The sequence below is a fragment of the Carya illinoinensis genome, chromosome 16 (genome assembly GCF_018687715.1).
Source record: "Carya illinoinensis cultivar Pawnee chromosome 16, C.illinoinensisPawnee_v1, whole genome shotgun sequence".
Taxonomy (NCBI): Eukaryota; Viridiplantae; Streptophyta; class Magnoliopsida; order Fagales; family Juglandaceae; genus Carya; species Carya illinoinensis.
Genome location: NC_056767.1, coordinates 27,309,926 through 27,326,631, shown reverse-complemented (window position 1 = coordinate 27,326,631; position 16,706 = coordinate 27,309,926). Strand labels below are relative to the sequence as shown.

At 33.8% G+C, this 16,706-nt stretch overlaps 1 protein-coding gene across 3 annotated transcripts; it reads right to left on the bottom strand.

The window, feature by feature from the left end:
- Positions 1-1,690: 1,690 nt before the first annotated feature.
- LOC122298478 (homeobox-leucine zipper protein HDG11-like) lies at positions 1,691-8,725 on the bottom strand. Of its 3 annotated transcripts, XM_043108238.1 has the most exons (12): positions 7,640-8,725; positions 6,309-6,368; positions 4,747-4,941; positions 4,504-4,621; positions 4,221-4,409; positions 3,637-4,101; positions 3,437-3,538; positions 3,137-3,340; positions 2,798-2,981; positions 2,450-2,718; positions 2,262-2,351; positions 1,691-2,178 (listed from the first exon to the last, which is right to left on the bottom strand). In XM_043108238.1, exons 3-12 carry the CDS (start codon positions 4,857-4,859, stop codon positions 1,774-1,776), a joined length of 2,139 nt encoding a protein of 712 aa, XP_042964172.1. In that variant the 5' UTR covers positions 4,860-4,941; positions 6,309-6,368; positions 7,640-8,725; the 3' UTR covers positions 1,691-1,773. The 3 variants fall into 3 exon arrangements, with proteins under 3 accessions (XP_042964172.1, XP_042964171.1, XP_042964173.1); XM_043108237.1 differs by lacking the exon at positions 6,309-6,368 and having other exon boundaries at positions 7,640-8,724; XM_043108239.1 differs by lacking the exon at positions 6,309-6,368 and having other exon boundaries at positions 2,003-2,183.
- Between the last annotated feature and the right edge of the window lie 7,981 nt (positions 8,726-16,706).

Sequence of the window (16,706 nt, the reverse complement as noted above, 5' to 3'; positions counted from 1 at the left end):
TAGATTTATAAGAGTATAATAAATAGCCATTTTTAATAATATGTTTGTAAAAAATATAAATTTCAACTGTTTGATTTTTTTTAAAAAAAAAATGAATATTACTATTATAAATCATCTACACCACATACCATAAATAATAAAAAATTCTTATTGGACCAAAATAATATAAAAATAAAATCAAACCTAAAATTCTCTTCCAACTGTTAAGAGCTTGTTTGAATTTAGAAATATTTTAATTAAATTTTAATTTTAATTTAAAACTACCTCATCTCATTTCATTATCTAAACCATTCTCAGCTCCTAAATCCGACGGCATCTTCTCCTCGTATGTATGTCAGAGTAGTTTCTTTACTTTTTAAAGTAAATTGGGCCAAACTTGTTTCATCATCTCGTCATTTTAGTTGAAAATTGAAGGAAGTTTGGGCCCCAAGACCCAGCTTAAATACTTTGGACATGGGCTTCGACTGGTTTCACTTTACTTCAGCTTAGCCCAATTTCATATGGAAACCTTCCACTCCAATGGGCTTTAGAAGTGTTGGTATTTTTATTTTTCATATGCTAAAACATGGATCCATATCTAAATTTCATATGCTTGAAAAATGGACTGGTTTCCATATATTAAAAAAAAGAGAAGCACAAAGCCATCTTATCAAAGTAAATTCATAAACTACAACTTCATATAATACATTAAATTTATTTTATAATAAAAATATATTTTTTTATTGACACTAGGTATCGAGATATAATATCTCGACTAATCTCGAGAGTGCACATGCCCTTGACTATAAATTTTCCACAATTACATATTGGGTAATTCGAAAGAAAAATCCGAATATATCCATGGCTAAATCATTTCTTTAATAAAAAAAATTATAACATATAATTATTTGGAACATAATAGACCCATAAATCATAAGATTAAAGGTTATAATGTCACACTTACACATTCCAAAAAATAAATTGTTTAGTTTTAAAATTCCTTGAAAATAGGATATTTTTGAAAGTTGAAATGGAGTATTTTTCAGTATGAGAAAACATGATGGAACCCACTGCTGATGTGAAGCTACGAGGCAATCCAGACCATCAATATCTGACCCGACTCCTTGACTTTTCTCACTCCAGCCATCTCCTTCCCCCATACACACAAAACCCAATTATGAGAGAGAGAAAGAGAGAGATTTGACACAAGAAGTGGCTAAAAAAGACAAGCATGATTTGGATTGAAAGATATCAATCAGCAGAACAAGAAGTCAATACCTGAACTATACTTTTTTCTTGCTGGTGTCATACACTTGGGAACGAAGGACGATGGGATGCAAACGGTGAAAAAAAAAGTTGCAAGTAGAGAAAAACTAGGCAGGAAAATGCAAGTATGGTGTGTTCTTGACTCCCTCTTTTTACGATGCATTTTTCCAAAAGATAAATGAGCAAACACCAAAAATAAAGATCAAAGATTTACCCAAAAAACTGAACTTTTGTACTTGGTGTGAAGTGTAATGAACCTTGGCAGCCAAAAAAGCAGCAGCAACAGTAGTAAGTAATCATCTCCAGCTCTTGATGAGAGGGCATTTGAAGTCCCAACTAAGCCATGATACTTATCCAGCATTAATGAATGCAAACCCCCCCCCCCCCCCCCCCCCCCCCCCCCCCCCCCCACAAAAAAAAAAAAAAACACCCAAAAGCACAAATAGACTCTGAACCTTTATGCTCGGTATATTAAAAGCATGGTAAGAGCCAAAAAAGAACAGTTGTGTAGCAGATTAAGCAGATTCATCAGGAACTAGGACAATTCAAGGCAGCTCTTATTTGCTGGATAGTGGTGTCGATAAGGTTATTAACAGTAGTCACCGACTCCAAGTTCAGCTTAGCAGAAGGCAGGTTGCTCACTAGTATTTGAAACGCCACTGTAATCAGTGAACCCCCAAACCTACTCATCATGCTCCCGCCTTGCTGCGAGCTGGAACTTGTCGATGCGCCATCTCTCGACAGCAGGTTGGGACGGCCGTCGGGTGAAATGGTGAACCCTGATGGTAGAAGAGGAATGTAGGATGGATCTTCGCCGCTCATTGCTATGTTTATTGCAGGAAGATCAACTGGGCAGTACACCACTAGTGCACCTGATGAGTCTATGCAGCTCTCTTGAAGTATCAACATGTTGTTTTGGCTAGTGTTGAAAGCCTGTTCTAGAATTTAATTCCATGGTAAAAAAACAAACTATAATGCATTGAATTACTTTCAACAAAATCCATTCAAGCACTTACTCGAAGCACAGATATACAGTTCCCTGGATGTGACCCATTTGCTATATGGGCAACCTCTTGCATGCCATTGCCATTGGAGAGAACATCCCACTGAAATAATGAATAGAACGAAGCAATGTAACAATTATTACGTTTTAACTAATTGATATACTCCACAAATTAACAGGTTCCCAACGTTTTATCAGTACCTGGGCTCGGGTTCTTTCATCCTTGAAGAAATTGAAGACATTGTGTGGTGAAACTGGAAGCCAAATTGTAGTAGCTGCATTGAGAACCACTCCATTGGGTTGGCCAGGATCAGTGCTCTTATGGACAGTCACTCGAATTCCAACCTCATTCATCCCAGAAAGGGTTGTCCACCGGTGGCTGTTAGAAGTGCTAATGCTTGTACAGAAATTGTTGACCATTCTTTGGGCAAGCTTCATCATGCTTCTTTTACCATCAATTGATGGAATCACTGGAAAAAAGAAGATTATGTATAAGAGGTCTTTTAAAAGAAGATGATTTAAGCATCATTGAAAATATCGTGAAATTACCTCCCTCAAGATCCCGTGTAGTTGAAGTGCCTGTCACCATAAGACAAGCAAATCTTTCACACATCCTACAAAGAATAGCAAGCCATCTTTCTGCTCCAAATGCCAACCCACTGTGAACAAGATCTCTATAAAGCCGATGAGTTGGGGTTTTGTCTTCAATTTCCACATGCTCTACCCAAGTAACCTGCTTTGGGATTTTCTAGGAAGACTGAGTGAAAACTATCATAACGCTTACTGTGGGGAGTGAAAACAACACATTTGGAATGTGTTATGGGAATTGGAATGTAGAACTAAAGAAAATAAAACTAAAGAAAACAACACATTGATTAATCTGACAACCTGAGAGTACCCATTAGGCATGTCTTGAATCAAGCATCCGGAGGGAAGTTGGCGACATTGAGGAGAAAATTGGTTCTCACGGGGGAAATCATAAGAAACATCTACAATTGCCCACAACCCTTGTTCAATTTGCTGACAATAACGGAGGAAATAGAACTCACGAGTAGATACTAGTGGTGAAAGCACCTGCAAATCTTTGTACATCTGCAATACAACATTAAATGTGAGAAAATCTTCAAAATCTAGCATAAGAGTACTGAAATCCAATTAAAAAGATTGATGAGACTACTACTTGGTTACCAGTTGCAAAGAGCCACTATGACTACCCAACATTTCAGATGATATCACTTCAATTGTCTTTCCCACTGAGACTATTGCGGGAAACAGTTCCACCCACTTGTGCTACAAACCCAAAACCAGTCATCACTTGGTAAAAATTCAAGATATTTGGGAGTTCTATTAACAGTTTTAAGGGTACTAAAACGAGGAAAGAAACTTACTGAGTCCATAAACATATCAACCAATGCTAAACCATTCATGATCACAACTCCAGAATCTCTAGACGCCTCAATCCTCAAATGGGGGTTTTTCAAGTTAGTATTAGCCATTGGAAAAATCCTTTCATAGCTTTCAAGATTAAGAATATCCCTCCCATCAGTTTTTGATTTCATCCACAAGGGTTCGTTAGTCTGCACAAGCCTTAACAATTCTTCCATGGCATGAGCAGCAATATCTGTCATGAGGGACCTGTCCAAGTCCGAAAGGCGTGGTTGGAAAGGCAAACTTGGTACTGTCGAGGAACTTCCGGGAAGAAGATCGATATCAAGGGAAGGACCACCAATCCCTCGACCTCCAAAACTTCCCATTGACAAATCTAGTGAAGAAACATGAATTGGCTGCATTGGTGGGAGTTGAGAAATTGGCCTCCCAATGTACTTGGTTGCAATGCTAGATACTCTATCAAGCTGCAAGACAAGCCAACCACAAAGATGCCAAAACTAAATGAGCTCAAATGAAAAGTCAGATACAAGTTCAAGTATATATGAAATCAGTGAGAAAGTACAAAAGTTGAGAAATCGGTAACCTCTTCTTTCAAATGGGCATTCTCTATTCGAAATTTTTGCTTATCGAAGTAGGAATCTTCGTTGACTGGAGGGCCCCCACAAGACGGACATATGACATTTCTAAGTGCCTCTCGGATTGCTATGTTCTCGCAACGGATCTTGTCGTTCTCTGCTCGGAGCGCACAATTATCAGCTCTTTCATGTTGGGCCTGATCAATGAAATAAGCATACACAGTAACTTCATAGAAAGAACTTTACCTGGTAAAGTGAGAAGAAGCATGTGTGTGAGAAAGAGAGCAATACCTTCATCTGGGTCCTCCGGTTTTGGAACCAAAATTTGATCTGGCGAGGAGCCAATCCCAACTCCCGACTTAACAGTGACCTCTGCTTCTCATCCGGGTGAGGGCACTCCTTGAATATTCTTCATGCCCACAAAATGAATGACAAAAACAAAACAATTTAGAAACCCCATCATAATCATTACAAGAACAAACGCAAATGGCATTTCATAAAGCATCACGCAAAGCCAAAAATAGAAGGGCTTACGCTTCGAGCCTCTGAATCTGGTGCATTGTGTGACGATGGTAGCGCTTCTTCCTCCCTTGAGGGTCGGAGGAGGCATTGTGGTCTTCTCCGCCTTCTCCACCGCTGTACTCCATATTCTCCCCCCCCTCTCTCTTTCTCTCTCTCTCTCTCCACCACCACCACTAATACAACTCCCTCGGCGTCTTCCCACGGTACCTGCCAAGATGTTGCGCAAGTGAATCACCTACACCCTCTCTCCACAGCATTACAAAAAATACGAAAAAAATAGCAAACAAACAAATAAATAAACATAAAAAGACTATAATTTTGAGTTGTGTTTTAAGGAAATACGACTGTGGTGGACAAAAAATGTAACGCCTCGGTCCCAGATGGGTCAAAGAGTTACTTCCTATCACTTAAACTCACACTCCAACAGTATATTTATAGACTCCAATATCTCAACAACATATAGATCTCGTTGTTTTAAACCAACTATTCCCAAAACAATTAACTAAGCACACCTCATAGTCTCAAAATAAAAGTCAACCTTCCAAAATAACCAGTCAATAGAGTAAAATGGAACTACTTAATAAAGTTCTTGAATCACCATGTACCCTCTTTGTATTGAATTTTCTATACTCACATAGCCTTATCCATGCTTCCTATTCTTGAACTTTAGCTGAAGCATCCAAAATATTTGAAAAATATTGTGAACATAAGGGGATGAGTTATCAAAAATTCAGTAAGCAAATAAACTATACTAGCATGTAAACATAAGCATTTACAGAGTTTGAAATGCATAACAAAACATTTACTTTCACAATGCAGAATTAAAACAATCGCTTTCGGAATACAAAAACAAAACATATTACAAAAGATCAGAGCGAAGTTTCAAAAAGCTTTCTTATTCCAAAAATCATTTGGTATATTTTAAACCGAAACATCATTTTCATATTACATTAGAATATCATATTGGGATAGAGACTGTTTAACCCCCGTTGTAGGGTTATAAACTACCATTACATCTGTGGCTGGGTTATATATTACATTTAACCCCCGTGGTAGGGTTGTAAATTACTATTACACCCATTATTGGGCCGCATACCACTATTATACCCATGGCGGGACCTTATGCTACTTTTATACCTATTGCGGGGCCGTAACAGAAACAGAATAGGAATATCATCGAAATCATATCATATTCAGATACAGAAACAAAAACTCATGCCAAGGTTTTCAGCTAACACACCATATCAGAACAAAATACTAAGTAGCTTTAGATCATTTCACATATTCAACAGAACAAAATCAAAATATCTTCATCTTAACCACAACAAAACTTAATGAATCTAATTTTCGCTCTTTTTTACAAAGTTCAGAAATAATGTGCAAAAATAAGCTCATGTCTACACAATTCATAGCAAAAGTACTTTCTCTTTCATACAGAGTTTATGAGTAATGCCGAAACAAATAATTGAGGTTGTTTTTCATATTTCTTTTAAAAAATAAACATATATATTTTTAAAAGTCAACCTCATTTCATTTTTTTTTATACAAAGTTTAGTATAGAAACTTAACTTAACTGTACTTTTTATTTTCTCTGAATTTCCTCACAATCATGCTAAGGGAATATCAATCGTCACCTATAGAAAATTCATGAACTTAGGTAAATTCCCAATCGGACACATAACTTGTAATTGTACCAGAAATACTTAATTTAGTTGCACAATCATGTTTGTGGCACCTGAAAATCCCGAAAAAAATTAAGATCTTTGCAGGGAGGGCCTATCACGAAAAACTACAAACTTTCATGAATTTGAAGAGAAAACATGTGCTGGAAGATGATAAATGTGTGCTGTGTGATAATTGTAGTGAAGATGCTGCTCATGCTTTATTTTATTGTCCTGATGTGAGACATGTGGGTGGAATATTGCTCTAAATTGGGTGAGGTCAGTTCTGATTTATCTTTTTGGGAGTTGGCAAATTTGGCTCGAGATAGAGGTTCAAATGACTTGTTGGCCAAATTTATTTATGAAGATGTTTCACTACATACTAATATTGCTGTCAATAACGCTCTTTCTTTACAGAAAAAGTATAAAAAGGTGCAGGTTTTTACTGTGTTTGATAAGAAGATAAATATAGTTGTGTGTTGGAATCCCCCTCCACCAGGATACTTGAAATTAAATGTTGATGGGCTACTTTTTGTGATAATTTTTCTGCTGGGGTTGGGGTGATTTTGAGAGATCATAATGGGGATGTTGTAGTAGCTAATAGTAAAGTGGAAAGGGAGGTTTCCTCTGCTGAATTTATTGAGGCTATTGCTTTATTGAGAGGACTGCAACTATGTGCTCAATGGGGTGTTCCAAAAGTCTTGTTAGAATCTAATTCTTTGATACTTGTTAACACTTTGAATGAAAATTCTGAAGTTCTAACAGAATTTGATTTTATTCTACAAGATATTCGCAGGCTTATGCATGGGTTTGAACAAGCAAGACTTGAGCATGTTAATTGCTTGGGCAATGGCGCTACCCATCAATTGGCTAGATATGCAAGGGAGGTTGATGACATTATGATATGGTGGCATCCATGTCCTTCTTTTGTAAGTCAAGCTATTTGGCTTGATAAAAATTCTATTTGTAAGGACTCATTTGATGTAAATGAATGATTGTCTTGTTATAAAAAAAAAAAGGAAAAAAAAAAGAAAATTAGTCTTGTAATGTTGTCCATGCAAAACCGTGAAATTGACGCCAAAATTATACTGCCATGTACTCTCCAAGGGCAGAAATGTAATTAAGTATAAACTTACTTTAGAAATGTAATTAAGTATAAACTTACTTTAGGTTTACAAAATTATAAAACTAACGATCAGAATCATCAATCATACGAAAGGAGTGGGCTGGCGGCAGTAACTTACAAAGGAAGAAATCCAAGAGCAGAGACCCGAATGGGAGTGGCGCAACGGAGCTGAGCGGCCAGAAAGTGGCTGGACGGAGTTCAGTTGCTCAATACGAAACTGCCGTCGATTCTTCGTGGCTGAGTAACAGTGGGAGAGAGAGAAAGAGAGCGATTACCGAGAGAAAGGCAGCGGACTGGAGGTTGCAGCGACGTGGAGGGGACTGATTACGTGCTGTGGCTGGTTTGTGGCTCACGGTGGGGAAAATAAATCCCCTGTTTAGGTGTGGTGCAAACAGAGCAATGCTGTTGGATATTGCTGGTGGCTGGCCGAAGGTGGTGTAGGGCTGCATAAACGTGCTTGGTGGCTTGTGGCTAGGTGGCTCGTGGTCGAGCTGAGACGTCGGTTTTATGGGGAGGAAGGGCTCACGGTGTGGAGGTTCTACTTGTGAAGGACGGACAACGGCAGTTGGGTCGTCTCGAGATGAAGCGGCTTGCTATGTTTCCGTGTGACAAGGGCGAAGGGTGCAGGTGGCCTCTTTCACGGTGTTTACAGGGCTGGGCTACAGTGGCTGAGCAGAGATTGCTGACTTGGGTTGGTTGTGGTTTGGTTGGGTGCGTGTTGGTGCGGCGTGGAAACTTACGGAGAAACTAGAGGAGCGAGAGAGAGAGCTTGTGAGGGAGTGTTGCACGGTAAAGGCAAAGGCAAGGGCAAAGGCCGTTATGGAGAGAAAAACTGAAATGGAGTGGTTTGAATGTGGATGAGATGGTGAGAAGAAAACTGACGGGTAAAAGGAGAGGGAAAAAGACAGAGATAATCACTCATCAAAACGACACCGCTATATAGGCAGTTTGGGCTCCTCCGCGGACCTGGGTGTTACATTCGTCTGATGAATGAAAACCAATGAACCGTTCTCTCTCCTACGATCAAAAGGGAAACGGCCGAAAGGAAAAGCATCAAAAGAGTGTATATATATATATATGGGCATGATTTGGGGGTAGTGAGTGAGTTATGGCGGTGAGTTAAAGATGAAATCTTGAGGCGTAATTAAGGATTGAGAGAGGGAGGCCAGAGGACCGGACCGGACCAGACAACCCACTAAACCAGACCAGCCAGGTGGCCAAGCCCCCACGCGCCCACACCCACATCCCCCTCCCAACGCTCAAAGTCAAAACACCACACCCTCCTAACATTGCGTCTATCAAAACAGTAACTGGCGTATCTTTAAAGAAAAGCATTGCCTCTGATAACACGGAGTCTGCATTATAAATTCTCAACTCACCCTATTCGAGATTCTCTCTCTCCCTCTCTCTCTCTCTCTAGCATTAGTATGTAGTGTGGTACTGGTAATCAGGTACAGTCACGGCCAGGTGTGCAGCAATAGAGCATTTATTTGGACTAGGTCGCCGGCGACTGTTTCCGTTTTGTGTGCATTCCCGGGCAAGATTTCGATCTTGTGATGACAAAAAGAGTCCATTTTTGGCCCTTTTAGGTGCTATGATTTGGCTCATCACTATTAGAATCTGTCTTTAATTTTCTCTTCTCACTATTCCATTCCTGTACTCAAGTTTGGGGTTCTTTCCGGGCTCTACTACTATGGATGCCCGAAAGTCAACCTAGGCTTTTACATTTCAAACGAGAGGGGGGCCATTTCTACATCTGTGAACCATATCCAGCCATCTCAGAATGACCAAAGGATGATCTCAAGTGCATAATGAACAATATTCTTTGGGAGCTTACATTTGGGAGTGACGGGCAGAATCTTAATAATGTATATCCTATCAACATGAGTTAAAAGGGTCTTAAAAAACCTAGTAAATTGGAAAAAGGAAGATCCTTCTTTAATCATGAGGTAAATAAAAAGGTGCGGTGTAAAGTTAAGAGAAAAGGGTTGGGAAGTTAATTTATATTTCATTAATGTAATTGGTTACGTTAATTTTTTTTTATATATAAATAATTACATCAGTAAAATATATAAAAATAACTGTATATAAAATTTTTTACTAAACAATTATGATTTACTTTTCCAAATTCAGCTTGAACTTTGGTAGGGGCTAATCGGCTTTTGGGATTTATATATTTATTCACACACGTGGGATTCATATACTCTCATTTCACAAAATTTAATAAAAAAATTTAGTTTAAATTATTTTATTACTATTTATAAATATATTAAAATATTTATAAATTATTTTATTATTATTTATAAATTATTTTGCAAAACAGGGGCCCATGTGGAGTGTAGTGTTGTGCAATCGGGGAGTCGTGAATTAAAACTGAAAAACATAAAACCGGTAGGTAATGTTCGTGCACGACACAATTTTACACCCCTGCTATGTTGGTCGGAAGTCAATGGTTGTCCTTGTTGGACAAATTGTGGTGCATGTTGTGGATGGCTGGCTATCTGTACATTTATAGCCGCCACGAGGTTATGGACCGGTAAAAGGAGGTTATGGACCGGTAAAAGAAGGTTATGGAGCTGTGTTTGGGAATCTAGAGATTCTCAATAATTTTTAACATATTTTATTATTATTTTTACTTATTTTTTATTATTATTTAATATTATATTATTACTTCATATATATTTTTTCACTACTATTCATAACATACCTCAACAATTTTCAATACCCAAATCCAAACTAAAGTAATATCTTTGCTCGCTTTATAACTTACGTTGTTTTTATTATAATTGCATTTCTACCTCTCTTAAGATGGTGTTAGAATCTTCTAAAAAATTTTACACTTTAAGATCAAGAGATCTAGATGATTTTTTTAAGAAAATGTAAAAAGAAAAAGAGATTTTCTCTATGTACATAGGCTTTTTCTACACTTTTTTTTTAATATACATAAAACTCTTATTTAAAGAGTTTTCTCATAGAGGTCAATTAACTTTTTTGAAATTAAGTAGTAGTGGTGAGAAGTTGATTAATAATCTCTCTATCCATATGAATACATTATGGATCATGGGGTACCCACTACCAACGTGAAGAAATTTTACGATCATTCTTTAGGTTTTTTTTTTTTTTCCTATTATGAAAATCATACTAATTTGCATATCAATTAAATTTGACCAACTTCAACAAAAATAGATTTTAATTATTTCTTAGATTTACTTTTAAAAATTAAGAAAATATAAATAACTTTCCAACTACTTCCATTCTAGAGAATTTCGAAAAAAGATCAAGAATATGATTCTTATTGATTTGATTAAATATGATTGTTCAATGGTATGCATTGCTTCCTCTAAAGATGCAAACTAAAAACTTGTATTTTTCTCAAGTTTTATTAGTTTTCTTTTGTTTGGGGATGTATTTCCACCAAAGTTCTAGCCTCTCTACCTACCTTTTCATCACTTTGATCGTTGTTCACTTGAAATATTTTTGTGTTAATGAGTTATTGTCCTCCAAAATTAATCATGGAACAAAGAGCAAATTAATAATGTTTTCTTTCCCTCCATATTGGGCTGAATAGTGCTACATTTATAAAACAATTACATAAAAAACAATATTTCTGACTTAGTTTCATCTGATTCGTTAGATATATTTTATAATAAAAATAACTTTATGATCTGATGAGCCACATCAAATCACGTTAATTTATGAGATTATTTTTGTGTAATCTATTTATAATTAGAGTATTTTCCTAAATTTAAAAAAGAACCTGTGGCCAATAGAACACATATAGCAATTTATAATTCCATGAGATTGAAATTGTCTCCCTATTAAGAACATTTAGTGCTGCTGATCATGAACTATGGCATCATGAGTTTTAACTTTTCATGCAATTAACTTGCTTGTTATAATAAGTTCTCAATGATATGAAAGAGGCTTCGCAATCCTTTTTGAAATGTGCTTTCATTTAATGGCTCAATTAGTTTATTTGAGAAAAGAAGACCCATATTAATGCAAATTGAATGTTCAATCGAAATGTGTGAATGAATTACTTTGAATGAAAGACATTCATAAGACTCAGCCCGTTTGGATAGTAAAAGTATTTTATCTCATCTTATTATTATAATTTTATTAAATTTTTATATAAAATATAATAAGTAATTTAATTTTTTAAAATTTTAAAACAATAATAATATTAAAAAAATAATATTTTATTTAATTTTCATCTCAACTCACTATCCAAATGACACCTCAATTAATGTTATAATTTGAACTCTATTCTTAGACGTCTACCCACTAGTTTGAAAAAGTTCATTAACGAATTTATTTATTGACATATCTAACGTATAGTTAACATGAAAACTTTCCACACTAACTATCATAAAAATATATTAATTTTTATAACTATAATACATCTTTCAATAAGCAATATTGTATTTATGCATGAAATTATAAGTAATAAAATCCTAATTATTTCATATGAATGCAAATTTTCTTTTGTTTCTAACCCAAAAAGAATCGGACATGTTTCGTTTTAGCCAATTTTCAAGATTTAAAAAAAAAAAAAAAATTCAACTTCAAATCTCAAACATATGTCAATCTAAAAAAGAAAATTCTTATTTCAACTTTTTATTTGATTATTTGCCAAAATTTTGTTGAGAAGTAAAATACAAAAAAATAAAGTCCAAATAATTTATACAAAAATCAAAACAAAAAAAATAAAAATAAAAATAGATTTAAACTTCAATTCTTTTCATCCAAACTGATCTAAATTCTAATATAAAATATATTTTAAGCATTTTTCAAAGATTTTCTATCTACTTTAGTAAAACACAACATAAGAAATACATCCCCAAAATTTAACTCGTTTTGAAAAAAATTAAATTATTATTAAAAAATTATTTTTATATAAATTATATATATATATTTATTTATTATTAATATATTCTACAACTATAAATATTAATTCTCTTCTATTAATACAAATATCATTCGAGATACTTTTCTTTGAGATACTACTACTATACTACTCTTTTACTATTTTTTTAATTCTTTTAATTTTATTAAATTTTTTTTATTTAATGATTAAGAAAATGTTTATCAATAAAATTATATATTCTTAAAATTCTTTCTTAATGATTATATATATTAAAAAAATACTTTAAAAAAAATACATTATAAGTAATAAAATAGCGATAAAAAAATTATGAGTTTATCGTTACCCTTCTTAGATTCTGCTTGACTACTAAAAAATCTGATATAAAAATTTTGAAATTTAAGATTAAATATTAAAATATTATATTTTAATATTATTATTATTTTAAAATTTAAAAAAATTAAAAAAAAATAAAATTGTTTATTATATTTTATATAAAAATTTTAAAAAATTATAATAATAAAATAAATATTTTATATTTATTTAAAATAAAAATTTTAATGACCAAACGGTAACTCAGAGTTGCCGATAATGCGTGAGCAAAAGAGCCGCTAAAAAGGACGTCGTTTTCAGAAGTTGTACGTCCTCTTCTCCTCCTCCTGGGTAGTTCTGGCCCGTAGGTGGGGATTTCAGAGTTGAATTCAGAGTTCACGATCAAATGGGAAGTGACCCCTAAATCAGGATAAGCCATCGTAGCTCTCACTGCTTTTTCTGCTCCTGATGCCCAAAAGCTAACAAAACCTAACATCTATACCCTAGGAATTAGGATGACTTTCCGTATAGAAAAGTAGAAAACCTAACCAAAAAACCCTTCTCTCTCTCTCTCTCTCTCTCTCTCTCTCTCTCTTTAATACTGCAAATTCTAAAAACGTGTGACATGCAGAAATCATTCCTGTTATTTATTTTTGGTTTCACATCGAAAATGCCCGTTCTGCAGCCTGATCTACTCCGTCTGGGTATCTATCTTTGGCTAAAGAAATGAAAATTGACTGAATTTCACTTTCAATGCAATCAATCAGATGGTCATATTCCACTTTCAAGGTAGCAGTCAGCACTACTCTCCGCCGTCCGATCGTCCTTTTGTTTGTTGTAACTGTAGTATCAGCATTTTCTAGTATAACGATGATGTTAACGAAGCGTTGGCATGAGAGCAGAATTTTTGGGAACTGGAATCTCCGATCTCCCACCTTAAATCATCACTATTACTAGAAGGATCGGTCTACAGCCACTGCTGGGGCTCCCGCTCCCGCTCCCGCTCCCGCTTGGCTTAATTTTTTTTTTTTTTTAGTTTTTTTTTTCATATCATTTTTTAATATTTTTAAATATTTTGAAAAAAATAAAAAAATTCATAATAATATTAAATAAATTTTTCTTTTTTATTAATAAGACTTTTTTTTTTATAAAAAATTTATATAAAATTTATTTATTCAAAATCTATAAATAATATTACTTAACTTAAAAAATAGAAATTTAAAATATATGACATGTTTCTTTTTTAATAATTATTTTCATGATTGTAACTGATCAAATATACTGTAATGCTTGCGTTCATCAAAGTACTTGATTTTTTTCCCGAGTTGTCTGTCAATCACTTGATTGCAAATGGAAGATAAACAAAATATTATTTTTTAATATTATTATTATTTTAAAATTTATAAAAATTTAATTATTTATTATATTTTATATAAAAATTTTAAAAAATTATAACGATGAGATAATATGAAATGAGATAAAAAGTTTTTTAAATTCAAATAAGATCTTAGAAAAATAAATTTATATTCCAGAATTATTTGACATGGCACTCTAAATTTATATTTTAAAATAAAAATTTTCTGATAAAATAAATCTAAAACATTACATAAAATCACATTTATTTATAAATTTATTTTTATAAATTTTTTTTGATGACGATTACACTAATCAAAATAATTATCAGGATGTCAAGATATATATTTGCCTTAAAAAATGATTAATGTGAGATCCTTTAAAGTAGCAAATAAAAGCAAGTACATTCTCAAATTAATCTGGATTGTACGGTCGCCCCTTCCTTGCCTTTTTGTCTAATCAGGATCCCAATATATATATATACACACACTCTATGAATATGGCAATTTTAATTAGATGATAAAAGACAAAAGCACAACTGGATCGATTGTCATGCAAAAATAGAAAGTTGCAATGGCATATAATAAATGATTTAAAAGGTGATCATATATGGTGAGTGAAGTTTTTAAGTGACATAACTTGTAATTTAATACATATCAATGGTACTACTCTTGAATTAGGGCTGAAATTGTTTTTCTTTTTGGTACAAATTTGATGAATTTATATGCATCATTTTACTAAGAAAAATACTTTTAACTATAAAGAGATTTCACGAAAGTAAATTTACAAACTGATATGATTTAATGTGATATATTAAATTGTAAAGTTACTTTTATTATAAAATAAATGTAACATATTACATTAAGTCACGTCAATTTATAAATTTACTTTTATAGAATCTCTTTGTCATTATAGTACTCATCTCTTACTAATGCCCAGAAGTGGGTACACAAATCAAAGTAATTCTTTGTTAAAACCACATGAAGTAAATCCATATAAACAAAATTAATTAGGAGGAATTAGTTCTTAATTAAGTAGTGCATGTCAGCCATAAGACTAGCGTACGTATTTGACAAAGTACTGATCATGACTGAAGAAGCAAGCAATCAATTAGACCATGCATGCAACTTCTTATAAAAAACTGATATATATGAGTAATAATTTGTACAAATTTGGAGCATATAAATTTTGTACAAATCTTTTATAAAAAATTAGATTTCATTATAAAAAAAATATAAAAATATTAAATTTTGTTGTCGGATCCATTTTTTTATAAAGAAATTGGACACTTGGCACTTACAAATTTCCTTACTATATATGTATATATATTACATTAATTACAAACAGTGAGCTAGTGTAAGATGGAATATATATATATTTATATAGGAAACACTCTAGTCACAAAGGTATTATACATAAATAATTCTATAGACCGACGTGATTTAATGTAGTTAATTAGATTATAAAATTACTTTTATTATAAAATAGATCTAACGAATTAGATGAACTATGTAACCAAATAGTTTAATTTTGGTATGCATGGAAGGTGAAAAGTGTTAGGGCGGGGGTTTAATTAGCAAGAGCACGCGGTACGTAGTAGTTGAGAAGTAAAGAAGGCCGTAAGCCTCTTCTGTCAAATTAAAACTATGCCATTTAAAGCTGGTAGATTGTTTTAGCTATTTTTATGAGTATACAGCCCTAGCTATAGCTAGCTTGGAGATCACTCCATGCAGTTCTACCATATATAATGCCCCAAAGTAGGTGCCAAAGTCACATGAGGCCATTGACATTCAAGTTTGGTAGCTAGCTAGGGTTATGTACACACATTTGTGCATGTCTCATACAAGCCAAAGAGCATTTGAGACTCGTCTTTAATTTTTATTCTAATGAATGGTTTTTTGTTAATGCAAGTTAATAAATGTTGGGGCCTGGGAGTAGTTCCTAAAACCTAAAATATAGTTTCAACCATTTTATACCGATCACCAACAACTGGCCGGGCTTTTATGGAGTATTCATTCTCAAACTCTAATATTCATGTTTTAATGTCAAGTTTGTTGATTAAATGCAGGTGAAATATCTTTGCAACTGATCATCTTATTCATGCATGCATTATTCCATTGCATCCTCGTCTTCATGATCATTATAAGATCATGAGGCAATACGGTACCGAAACACACATGCTTGGATACATTCTGATCAAATCTCACTAAAAATTCAAAGAACTCATGCATCTTGGCTGTATTTTCCTCGCCAATGACGTACATGACTAGTACTTACATCAACATTTCCATTAAAATACTTCTAAAAGCTGTACCGTACCAAATGACGAACATTATTGAATTAATCATTCTGACTTTTGATTACTTTACTTCTTAAATATATATATAGATCATTAAGTATGAATGGACCTACTAATACTGAACCTGAACCATTCATGCACGTACGTACGTGTCAATATTTATGGCCAACCAAAATTGTAATTTTTTCCAATAAAAGTGCTGCTTGGCCGGAGATATATGATCAACTGCGTAATAAAGCAACCATTTCAACACGACTTCTTCCAGCTAGCTGCATGCAGCTGGTGATCATCATGCTTATTAATGAATTATGCAATGCAGAACTTTAATGTTAACCAAGAATTATTGGCATATATTGA

What these genes read in the sequence shown, in the direction of transcription:
- LOC122298478 (XM_043108238.1), bottom strand. Translation starts at nt 4,859, where the DNA reads ATGGAGTACAGCGGTGGAGAAGGCGGAGAAGACCACAATGCCTCCTCC. An exon ending in TACACGGGATCTTGAGGGAG is followed by an intron (nt 2,719 to 2,797) that starts GTAATTTCACGA and finishes TCTTTTTTCCAG; the next exon opens with TGATTCCATCAATTGATGGT. An exon ending in ATGAAAGAACCCGAGCCCAG is followed by an intron (nt 2,352 to 2,449) that starts GTACTGATAAAA and finishes TCATTATTTCAG; the next exon opens with TGGGATGTTCTCTCCAATGG.